General features: G+C 45.3%; 1 protein-coding gene across 1 annotated transcript in view; it reads right to left on the bottom strand.

Annotated features, from left to right (window-relative positions):
* Nucleotides 1-857: 857 nt before the first annotated feature.
* The window catches only part of LOC146866021 (transmembrane channel-like protein 1), a 367,836-nt gene continuing 355,803 nt past the window's right edge, over nucleotides 858-12,890 (bottom strand). The window contains exons 17-18 of the mRNA XM_085640218.1: nucleotides 1,070-1,148; nucleotides 858-983 (exon numbers count right to left, since the gene is read on the bottom strand). Coding sequence (XP_085496344.1) covers nucleotides 858-983; nucleotides 1,070-1,148 — 205 coding nt within the window. The remainder of the gene's footprint in view (nucleotides 984-1,069; nucleotides 1,149-12,890) is intronic.

The following is a 12,890-nucleotide window of genomic DNA, read 5'->3' as shown; positions in this document are numbered from 1 at the left end:
ATAGCTTCAACAAAGCAGTAGGCTTTGGTGGTGGGATGTTGAGAGCATAGCTTAGCCGATGGCCAAGCCCTTAATGCGGAGCATAACTTGCATTCCCAGACTCTTGGGAAAGGGGTGCTGAGCAGACAATCAGGCCTTTCCCAGACTGTGCTCCTGTACATGACAGGCATGGTGAAAGTCTGTGTCAAGTTAACAACTGTGATTTGCTTTCGCTCCTTAGTGCAGCTAATGGCAATCTGCAAAAGGAAAGCTGTCCATGAGGAACAGCTTCCACTTTGTTAATGTCAACCATGAGCACTTATGTAGCATCAGCAGTCCATGATACCATTCCATCCTCCGCCTGATTTCCCTTCAATTTTTTAAAACTACAGCATCATTAGGTATTTTGTTCTGCTATTTATTGATATTTACTTTCTGAGTTGTATATACTTTGATTTCTTTGTTAAATAAATAAATAAATAAATAATTATATATATATATATATATATATATATATATATATATATATATATATATATATATATACACACACATATACATACATATACATGTCAGTCTGTGTGTGTGTGTGTCTGTGTGTCTGTGTATGAAGTACCACTCGCCCAGTATTTGCTTGGTATCTTGCTCACTGCAGTTAGAAATGTGAAGTTCCACGACAAATAATAAAAATGATACAATTAAAATCTTACTGACATACATACAATATGCACTGTCTGCTCTCCCCCCCCCCCCCCTAAATCGGGTTCACTTGTGTCTTAGGCAAATATTTATTGGTATAGTGTACAGTAGAAAGGATACAACATTTTGAAACACCAATTTAATCTGAATAGGGCAATCTGAAATCCATTACTAAAATCTTAAATTTCTGTACCTTTCTGTGGTGAGCCATCCCTTTTATGCTCTTTTGGGTTGGCAATGGGTTCGGCATCTTCTACTGCTTTTTCAGATGCTTTTTTGCTTCTTTTCTTGCTTTCTTCAGCTTGCTAAAAGGAGACGTGTTTTTTAAAATGTAGTTATTTGAAATAAACACACTCCACAGGTTCATATTTAATTCTTGATGAAAACTTACAAGTTGTAACTTCTTTCTTAGCTCCAGATTTTGTGCCAAGTACGCTTTCGATGTAGCGTTCAAATAATAAATGCTCATGCTAGACAAAACAAAAATAAGAGCAGTTTCAAATGAGTTGTTTACAGCCCACCCGAAAAAAATCTCAGTACACGCCCTTTCTTATTCTTCAAATGATTTTGTTTTATATATATATGACCTCTAAGAGTTGTTATGTATCACACCGGGAGAGTAAAGTCTCCCTACTCTGAGTTTATGCTTGACGGAAGCCAGACCTGTGAAACAACGCTTATTATTACAACAATTTTAATAATGAACTATGAACAACGTAATATGAATGCATCATTCTGTCTTTTCGTCAGATATATCAGCCACTGTGATGCCTATACAAAAAATGTAGAGATCATTGAATAATAGATCACTCAAATATCAGTTTTAATATGTAAAACATGCACACCTGTACTCGTCAGCACTTGATTTTATTTTAGACTTGTGGGAATCCACATATATTCCAGGTAATTTGTCTCGAAAGTTGTAGCACTCTCGGCTTTACGGACGGTCTATCATGAACGTCTTGTGGCATTTTTGATGTGAGTGCAACTAGAACAATTCGGCATTGGTAAAAGTCAGCGACAATAAGCAATTCCACGTTTGTCCTTTTTATAATTCTCTGGGAACAAATGGGAAGCTCTTCTTCCACCACCTTCACCAAACTTGGGAATGTTCAGTTCCCCTTCCCACTCTGGAAATGCATCTACGTCAGCCATAAGCAGGATCAATATCTTACCATTTACATCTCAGGGACGTATCGGAGAGGGCAAACAGCCCCTACTACGAATCCGTCACCCTGCATGTTGTTACAACATGGTCGTTACAACGACCGCGTTGTAACAACGCATACCATTACCCCGCAAGGAGTAACAACGACTTGTAGAGGAGGGAAAAGGTGTTGGATTTAAAATCCAACACCTTCCCTACTGTCCACACAGACTGGAGTTGAAATAGTACATTATACTATTCCAACATCCAGCGCCCCCCTCCGCAAGTTGTTGGTACGATTTGCAGGGTAATGGTATGCGTTGTTGCAATGACTGCGTTGTAACAACATGTGGGGTGACGGCAAGCGGAATAAAGAGGCATATTCATCGGAGAGCAGTTTGTGAGACATGTGGGAGCACCCTTTGGTGTAAGGGCTCTGTAATTCAGGTATTTTATTGGAGCCACAGAAATTGAGGTGCTTTGACTCATCCCTTGCAACACAGATGTTTGCTCTCAAGGGCAGAACGAAAGTATGTCAGCAATATGTCTTCTCAGTGTAACTGTGAATTCAATAATGATCTTCATGTGTGAAGTTGGAGGAGAGGATGGCAATTTGTGTTGGTGTTGCTTTTAATCCCCTACTCTAAACAGTTAGAGTGGAGGGACAAAGTCAACCCCTAAACAAGCTGGCTGCTCTGGCTTTTAAGACTGGTGACCTTTCTCCTCTGCACTTTCACAACGAAAGAATCGCCAGACTTCAAATCGATTGCTTAAATATAGAAAATGATAGCTGGCGTAATGGCCAGAGCTGCCGACTTTGAACCTGCTTTTTAATCAAAGGAGGCTTGGGTCCTTGCACAAACTAAATAGGACCACTTGTATTTTTATACGAGCAAATTATCTACTTGCCATGTTTGTCAATGGTTCAAAAACAAAACGAACCAATGTTTAATTCATTAGCCAGCGTGATTTATTTCACTTTTCTTTGGCTTATTGAGAAAAACATTTTTTTGCATGTCATCATGAAGAGCAACACATAGTTCTTGAACACACTTGAAAACAAAGTACAAACATACATTAAATACACTTGTATTGACATAAGTGACATATACAAACTTACTGACATATTGCTTTTTAAAACATATTTGACCAGCCTTAACTAACATATGAAACACTAGGCAGAAGCATTCACTTTCAAATTATGTATCTTATCCTGCCATTGTGTATAGCTCTGGGAGCGTAAGCTTAAAGTGTTGTAAAAATGGAGAGTAGTAGCAATACAAAGTCTTTCCCAAACACACTATGAATGCCCTTTCCCAAGAGCACGGGTCAATGCGTTTCAAACCCCAAGTCTTTTTGGGGGTTCTCATCAGGACCTGGACCTGGTCATTTCAGCTGAAAATAAGTGAAAATGATTGTGTTATAATCTAATAACTCAGAAATCCCTGTTCTACTTCTACTTCTACATACTCATATGATTAACAGTGTACTTTATATTGCTTGGAAATGTAGAGGGGCGCACTGATCCTCAATGTAAATTTCCATGACTACTCATTTTAGATGGAGACGGCGATGTGTTCATATATGTTAACAATTCTGATCCTTGCCTGGAGAAATAAAGCACCATTTTCAATGGTTGTGTCGAAATGCGAAATGTATTTAAAGCAAAAACTGAGATGGTTGAAAACGGACTTTGGACCTGCAAGAGGCATATGTACAAGAACTTAACGTCGCCGTAGCGTCAATTATTTTTTTGACATTTGGGCAGCTCTTTTTTATTGCCATATTTACAAGTTGCCGCTAACTGCAGTTAGCAGCACTTTTGCTGTGTAAATGTGAATTTTTTAGATCGCCACTTCTGTTAGTGGGTCTTAACGGAAATGAGATGCAAGGTGGGCGCTCCCCTGCAAAAACAGCCGCTAACCCCACTTCGCAATATTTACAATGAAATTCCCATATGGTGATAATTCCCCAATACTGCTGCTTAGTCTAGTTAGAGGCAGTTTTTTAAGACCAGCAAATAGCTGGTCTTAAAATTGGTGCAAAAACTTGAGTCCACAAATTAGATGTTTGGATGCTGGACAGCGCTGCAAAGAACATTGCTGCGCTGCTTGCGCCCGAACAAAAGGACAGGGATGCGCCCTATCAGTAATATAGGATGCATTCCTGGCCCCATTCATGAAAAGTATTCCATTGCTGCGACAAAATGTGTTGCAACAATTTTCACTGCACCCTCCTTGCGACACCATGGATGTGCTATATTCATTGTACAGCACTCCATGTCACAATCAATGACAGATACGTCTGGAATCCTGATGTATCTGGCTGCGCTAAAGTCACGCATTGCTACAGTTGTGTTGCAAGTATAACGCAACTCCAGCAATGCATGGGACCAGCCTATCCCTATGGCACTGCATCACCCTTACACCTGCCATGAGGCAGGTCATAAGGTTTTGATGCAGTTGTGTCCTAGAATTGTCGCAGGCAAATCTGAGAGACTTCACTGCACCAATCCTACAAGACTTTGTTGCAGCGGGAATGCCCACCCTGCATACATCATACCAGATGCATGCGTAATGTGGCATAGGGCTTCACAAGGTCACACATATGTCTAGATGTGTCACTTTGTAAATACGGCGCAACGTGTTGCAAGACTCAGGCAGCAAGTACGCCAAGAAAATGATTCACCATCGGCGTTAAACTGCCGGAAGGGGCTCAGCATTAAGCCCCCCTGTCTTTTTTCCCTACGATGACACACAATGGTTGCCATGCACCAATGAAGCCACCCTTGCGCCATGGAGCAAGGGTGACTGTGTTGCAGAGTTGATTGATGTTGTGGCTCCATCTCTACTCGAGACATCTGCAGGTGTGTCTGTACTAGTGGAGGGCGGGAATTGGCCTTCTTGGAGTGCTGTTTGCCTGGTCTTTTCTTGAGGGGTGCAAGGGTGTCCGTGCAAGTGGAGATCCATTGGTGGAGGTTGCACGCTGCAATGTTGGCGTCTGTAAGTGTTGACAGAGTTGTGGTGCTGAGGGAGTTGATGAGGAATTCTTCGGTGGCCTTTATCCAGCTGCATTCGGGGGAGGGGCAATGATGGCAGAGGTTACGGAGGGTGTGGTGAAGGCGTGATGTATACAATGATGGTCGGTCCAGGAGAGTTCTGTGGTGTGGCTGTAGTTGAAGTTCCCGCTGGCGGAGAAGACGGATGCGATCGTATGTCCAGCTATGTGGGTTGTTGCAGTGACTAGCTGCTTGAGTCCGATATTTGGGTTGTTCCCCAGGAGGGGGGTGGTGTTCTGGTCACTGGAGTTGTCCAGGTAGAACTTGAGGGCTACGAGTAAGATGGGAGAGCGTGGGGGTGCGATGAGGTCTACAATGGCATCGGTGACTGGGGGTTATTGGCCCTGGGGGCTGTAGGTGAGGGTGCAGCTGAGGGTGGTGTTGGGGTTAGTCCGGAACTAGAAGTGGAGGTGTTCCATGGTCGCAATTGAGTCATTAGAGTGCATGGTCAGTCAGAGAGTGCTTTTGTAGATGATGGCAATGCCTCCTCCATGACGGTCGAGGTGATCTTGCGGGTGATTTTGCAAACGACGGGGATGGCGATGTCCAGTCCAGAGCAGAGGTTGGTCCAAGTTTGTATGAAAAAGGCGATGTCTGAAGAGGTGGCATCGAGTAGGTCCCAGATTTCTGTGGCGTATTTGTGGAGGGACCGCTCGTTGACAATGATGCAGTTGAGCGGGTTGGGTGCGCTGTTGGTCGGCTGGGCGGCAAGAGGCGCTGGTGTGCCGAAGTGGCAAGAGGTGCATTTGCAGTTTTGGCAGGCGCTGGGTGCAAGGGTATTCTTCGGTGATGCTAGATGGCAGGCGGAGTGGCAACCAGGGTTGCGGGCGAGGAGGGTGCTGGCATCATATGGGTGGAGTGTCCAAGAGGAAAGGTCCCTGGTGTTGGGCACAGTACAGGGGAGGATGGACGCAGACAGGCTTACCTTCAGTGCAACAGTGGCACGGCCGCTGGGCATGGCCACACAGTGTCCGCCATTAAGTAGTGCTGCAGGGGGGCTGGACAGCTGGGAGGTGGAAAATGCGGGAAAGGACCCTGGAGGGGCAGGGACGCTGGGGTTCGCAGCTGCAATGAGGGAGAGGATAGGGAAAAAGGAACTGCAAAGAATCACAGGAAAAACAAAGCCAAACAAGGAAAGATAAAAAAGACAAAGGTAGAAAAGCAACGGAGAAGAGTAGAAAGACAAACAGGAACCGCAGAAAAGAGGGACAGGAGGGCAGTCAAGATGCAGAGCAGTGACGCTCTACCACTGGACCACCAAGGATGAGGTGCAGCCAGGAGCCAGCGGGTAGAGGAGGGACTCAAATACCTGGCCTCCGGTTCAGAAGAACCAGCAGGAGCAGATGGGGACAGCAGCAGCAGCAACCAGACCACGCAGCAATGTGGGAAGAGGAAGTCCACTAAGGGTTAGTCCCCCGTACACCCAAAAGGAAACTAACAGGGGGCAAGGAAAGGCAGCACCATCCTTCTTTTCCGATCTAACAGTGGCGACTAGATTCGGTGTTCCCCAGCGAGTAACGGCGGATCAAACTGCATACCCAGAACTGGCCCCTGTGACCCTTGCACCCCACCAATGGCTGATCTCAGTGACTTGAGCCAGATAGTGGAGTCCCCCACCAGTATTGTGAGGTGCCTTCGGTGATGTAGGTCAGCAGAGGTGCAGTGATTGCTCAGGGCACGGAGTGCGTCACCCACAGGCGATTGGCCTGGGCCCGACTCGGCCCCGGGCCTCCTTCGCTATGCATCTCACCTTCTCCTCACCTGGACATTGACATTGACACCGGGGCTCATTGGGCTGCTCTCTCTCCAATTCTGTGACTCAGCCAGCAGGAGACAGCCAGGTGCGATTTCACACGCCTGGGTACAGCAGTCTCCGCCATGTCCGCTGGGGAACCTCCTGATGCTGGTGATGCAACAGGGCCCCCTTAAGCTTGAAGTTGGCACAGCTCAGGGGCCTCACCCTCCACAGCATCTGGCTAGCGCAACATCCTCTGGCCTGTGATGCAGAGAGGCGCGGTCCACCATCTCCTTCATGCAACCCGGTGTCGTGGTGGCACCTGGTATGCCATGCAGACCTCTCTACTTTGGTGGGCTGGAGCACCTCTCCCATTCTTAGCTCCAAGGTGCGCCAAGCGGTCTTCTCACACAGGTCAGCAATGTGTCTCCATGCGACCTGTCAGTCTTTACCACCAGGTAAGGGCGATCGGTGACGCATCAATGTCTACCGCTATGGCCCAGCAACTCCAGAGCTCCTCTGCCTCCCACTCCGGGTCACAGACGGAAACCCAGCAAGGTTCCGGGGACCGGGGACAGTCCCCACTTTCAAGGTTTTGGCTGCCATGGTGTTGCAAGAAGGGTGCTATAAAAAGTGATGCATCACTGGTTTCTCCGCTCGATGCGCCTTGTTTCATAACTGTAGCCCTAAATCTCAATTTCCTCTTCCCCTAGGACTCTGGCTGGTCATCCTGACGGTTGGGAGGTTTGAGTGGGTGGGGGCGTTGTTGATCTGTGCTGCACTTGGCCCTGGCTGCTCCATTCTGCATTTGTTTGGTTTTATTTCCTATTTTTTATTAGAGGTGGACTTGTAGGCTATTTTGGGCTCTAGAGGCAAAATAAGTCACGTTGAGCTGACTAGCATGATTTTTTTTTGCCGCTAATGGACCTATCGTCACTTTTGTCTGGCTAACGTCAAAATTTGTATCGCCTTGACGCTAGTGTTAGCAGCAGTTTTCACAGTGGCTAGCTGTACTACCGCTATGTAGCGAAGTATTGTAAATACATCGCTAACAGGATGATAGTTTTTTGTGAAAGGCAGCGTTAAGAAAACTGCCGCTAACTAACACTAACGCTAGTTAGTGACAGTTCTTGTACATATTCCCCCAAGTTCGAATCTCGGCATTGGCTCCACGTCCTGTGATTCTGGGCAAATCACTTAGTGGGCATACTAACAATAAAGTGGCGAAGCATATCATTAAGCCAAGAAGGATAATGACACGCTTCGTCACTTTAGAAATGCAGGGCTGCACTATATTTACTAGAATATGGTGCAGCCCTGCGTTTCTCCCTGCACTGGCGCTACATTTAGCAGTCTAGCACCAACGTTGGCACCCTTGCACCATAGTGCATGGGTGCTTGTGTTGAGGGGAAGGTTGTTTATGTGAAGGAAGGTTCGCCTTCCTGCACATAAACAATCTTTAAATGCCATTTTGTAACTTCTATGTGTGCTGCTTAATGCAGCACACATAGAAGTTGCGAAAAGGCAATTTTTTTAAATGATTGTTTATGTGCAGGAAGGGGTTCCTTTCTGCACATAAACAATCATAGGGAATTTGCCATTTTTCATGTGTGCTGCACAAGGCAGCACACATGAAAACAGCAAAAACAAGGAGAAATAAAGCATTTCTCCTTGTTTTGTCTGTTTAAGACCAGGTTTGCCCTGGTAATAATTTTGGCGTTGCCTCCTATTTACGCTGCCCTTGCACATAGGAGGCAGAGTCAAAATCAATAGGTGTTGCTGTGGAATGCCCACCGCAACACCCGTTGCCTTCCCCATTCACACTAAATACAGCGTTAAAGGGTACCTTATTTACAAGGCAGCATTAAGCCATGTTAAGTGTCTTAACACTGCCTTTGAAATAAGACAAGGGCCCTATCGCCATCACAACGTCACTGAGAGTAGGGGCTTGTAAATATGCCCCACTATCTCCCCGTGCCTACCAAAAATGAATGCGTCCTTATGTAATGTAACTGATGCTCATGTAAAGCGCTCCAATAATACCTTCAGGTCGAGTTTGCTACATAAAACTCCAACAACAAAAAACATCTAGAACATACGTTATTTAATTGATCCGCAGACGAGTATAGCGAAATACTCAGACAGATGCCCACCAAGGCATCCTACATTGCATGGGGGCAACTAGGAGGAGACCATTGACATAAATAGAAGATAGAATGAAAGAAAAATCCTACTGTGATCATCATCACAAGAAGTTTGTGCTGCACGTGTATGTACCAGGTCTGCGTATGCAGTAGAAAACAAAACCATCACTCAATGCTGTTGCAGCAAATTTGGCTCGGAGAGAGTATATAATACTGAAAAAACACATATATTTCTCATGTATTACTTTTCAATAAGACCATGTGTTTCATATTTTTGCTCTTTTTCATTTCTCTGTCCCTTCTACAAAAAAAATTTACTTTCTTGAAAAACAGCCCCTAAAAATATTATAAGCCCTCGTATATGACATGTACAAGCTTTCTTTTCAAGATTCCTTCTGCATTGAAGCAAAAATTCCATGCTTCTGAAATCAATGCACCATATGCACTTCAATATAAGCACCCGAAGGACGCCGAATGCTAAACCCAGTGGCCTATTGTTTGACGGTGACAATAAAATGATCTTTTAGGCGGTTCCAAGTAAGGATTGTCAAAGTCGCAAGCATGCCAGTGGCCGAGAGGGGTTGACCCAAAGCTACCTCTCTGCATTCTTAGCTCCAAGGTGCGCCAAGCGGTCTTCTCACACAGGTCAGCAATGTGTCTCCATGCGACCTGTCAGTCTTTACCACCAGGTAAGGGCGATCGGTGACGCATCAATGTCTACCGCTATGGCCCAGCAACTCCAGAGCTCCTCTGCCTCCCACTCCGGGTCACAGACGGAAACCCAGCAAGGTTCCGGGGACCGGGGACAGTCCCCACTTTCAAGGTTTTGGCTGCCATGGTGTTGCAAGAAGGGTGCTATAAAAAGTGATGCATCACTGGTTTCTCCGCTCGATGCGCCTTGTTTCATAACTGTAGCCCTAAATCTCAATTTCCTCTTCCCCTAGGACTCTGGCTGGTCATCCTGACGGTTGGGAGGTTTGAGTGGGTGGGGGCGTTGTTGATCTGTGCTGCACTTGGCCCTGGCTGCTCCATTCTGCATTTGTTTGGTTTTATTTCCTATTTTTTATTAGAGGTGGACTTGTAGGCTATTTTGGGCTCTAGAGGCAAAATAAGTCACGTTGAGCTGACTAGCATGATTTTTTTTTGCCGCTAATGGACCTATCGTCACTTTTGTCTGGCTAACGTCCAAATTTGTATCGCCTTGACGCTAGTGTTAGCAGCAGTTTTCACAGTGGCTAGCTGTACTACCGCTATGTAGCGAAGTATTGTAAATACATCGCTAACAGGATGATAGTTTTTTGTGAAAGGCAGCGTTAAGAAAACTGCCGCTAACTAACACTAACGCTAGTTAGTGACAGTTCTTGTACATATTCCCCCAAGTTCGAATCTCGGCATTGGCTCCACGTCCTGTGATTCTGGGCAAATCACTTAGTGGGCATACTAACAATAAAGTGGCGAAGCATATCATTAAGCCAAGAAGGATAATGACACGCTTCGTCACTTTAGAAATGCAGGGCTGCACTATATTTACTAGAATATGGTGCAGCCCTGCGTTTCTCCCTGCACTGGCGCTACATTTAGCAGTCTAGCACCAACGTTGGCACCCTTGCACCATAGTGCATGGGTGCTTGTGTTGAGGGGAAGGTTGTTTATGTGAAGGAAGGTTCGCCTTCCTGCACATAAACAATCTTTAAATGCCATTTTGTAACTTCTATGTGTGCTGCTTAATGCAGCACACATAGAAGTTGCGAAAAGGCAATTTTTTTAAATGATTGTTTATGTGCAGGAAGGGGTTCCTTTCTGCACATAAACAATCATAGGGAATTTGCCATTTTTCATGTGTGCTGCACAAGGCAGCACACATGAAAACAGCAAAAACAAGGAGAAATAAAGCATTTCTCCTTGTTTTGTCTGTTTAAGACCAGGTTTGCCCTGGTAATAATTTTGGCGTTGCCTCCTATTTACGCTGCCCTTGCACATAGGAGGCAGAGTCAAAATCAATAGGTGTTGCTGTGGAATGCCCACCGCAACACCCGTTGCCTTCCCCATTCACACTAAATACAGCGTTAAAGGGTACCTTATTTACAAGGCAGCATTAAGCCATGTTAAGTGTCTTAACACTGCCTTTGAAATAAGACAAGGGCCCTATCGCCATCACAACGTCACTGAGAGTAGGGGCTTGTAAATATGCCCCACTATCTCCCCGTGCCTACCAAAAATGAATGCGTCCTTATGTAATGTAACTGATGCTCATGTAAAGCGCTCCAATAATACCTTCAGGTCGAGTTTGCTACATAAAACTCCAACAACAAAAAACATCTAGAACATACGTTATTTAATTGATCCGCAGACGAGTATAGCGAAATACTCAGACAGATGCCCACCAAGGCATCCTACATTGCATGGGGGCAACTAGGAGGAGACCATTGACATAAATAGAAGATAGAATGAAAGAAAAATCCTACTGTGATCATCATCACAAGAAGTTTGTGCTGCACGTGTATGTACCAGGTCTGCGTATGCAGTAGAAAACAAAACCATCACTCAATGCTGTTGCAGCAAATTTGGCTCGGAGAGAGTATATAATACTGAAAAAACACATATATTTCTCATGTATTACTTTTCAATAAGACCATGTGTTTCATATTTTTGCTCTTTTTCATTTCTCTGTCCCTTCTACAAAAAAAATTTACTTTCTTGAAAAACAGCCCCTAAAAATATTATAAGCCCTCGTATATGACATGTACAAGCTTTCTTTTCAAGATTCCTTCTGCATTGAAGCAAAAATTCCATGCTTCTGAAATCAATGCACCATATGCACTTCAATATAAGCACCCGAAGGACGCCGAATGCTAAACCCAGTGGCCTATTGTTTGACGGTGACAATAAAATGATCTTTTAGGCGGTTCCAAGTAAGGATTGTAAAAGTCGCAAGCATGCCAGTGGCCGAGAGGGGTTGACCCAAAGCTACCTCTCTGCATTCTTAGCTCCAAGGTGCGCCAAGCGGTCTTCTCACACAGGTCAGCAATGTGTCTCCATGCGACCTGTCAGTCTTTACCACCAGGTAAGGGCGATCGGTGACGCATCAATGTCTACCGCTATGGCCCAGCAACTCCAGAGCTCCTCTGCCTCCCACTCCGGGTCACAGACGGAAACCCAGCAAGGTTCCGGGGACCGGGGACAGTCCCCACTTTCAAGGTTTTGGCTGCCATGGTGTTGCAAGAAGGGTGCTATAAAAAGTGATGCATCACTGGTTTCTCCGCTCGATGCGCCTTGTTTCATAACTGTAGCCCTAAATCTCAATTTCCTCTTCCCCTAGGACTCTGGCTGGTCATCCTGACGGTTGGGAGGTTTGAGTGGGTGGGGGCGTTGTTGATCTGTGCTGCACTTGGCCCTGGCTGCTCCATTCTGCATTTGTTTGGTTTTATTTCCTATTTTTTATTAGAGGTGGACTTGTAGGCTATTTTGGGCTCTAGAGGCAAAATAAGTCACGTTGAGCTGACTAGCATGATTTTTTTTTGCCGCTAATGGACCTATCGTCACTTTTGTCTGGCTAACGTCCAAATTTGTATCGCCTTGACGCTAGTGTTAGCAGCAGTTTTCACAGTGGCTAGCTGTACTACCGCTATGTAGCGAAGTATTGTAAATACATCGCTAACAGGATGATAGTTTTTTGTGAAAGGCAGCGTTAAGAAAACTGCCGCTAACTAACACTAACGCTAGTTAGTGACAGTTCTTGTACATATTCCCCCAAGTTCGAATCTCGGCATTGGCTCCACGTCCTGTGATTCTGGGCAAATCACTTAGTGGGCATACTAACAATAAAGTGGCGAAGCATATCATTAAGCCAAGAAGGATAATGACACGCTTCGTCACTTTAGAAATGCAGGGCTGCACTATATTTACTAGAATATGGTGCAGCCCTGCGTTTCTCCCTGCACTGGCGCTACATTTAGCAGTCTAGCACCAACGTTGGCACCCTTGCACCATAGTGCATGGGTGCTTGTGTTGAGGGGAAGGTTGTTTATGTGAAGGAAGGTTCGCCTTCCTGCACATAAACAATCTTTAAATGCCATTTTGTAACTTCTATGTGTGCTGCTTAATGCAGCACACATAGAAGTTGCGAAA

The sequence above is a fragment of the Triturus cristatus genome, chromosome 2_1 (assembly GCF_964204655.1).
Source record: "Triturus cristatus chromosome 2_1, aTriCri1.1, whole genome shotgun sequence".
NCBI classification, from domain to species: Eukaryota; Metazoa; Chordata; class Amphibia; order Caudata; family Salamandridae; genus Triturus; species Triturus cristatus.
This window is presented reverse-complemented; position numbering and strand designations above follow the sequence as displayed.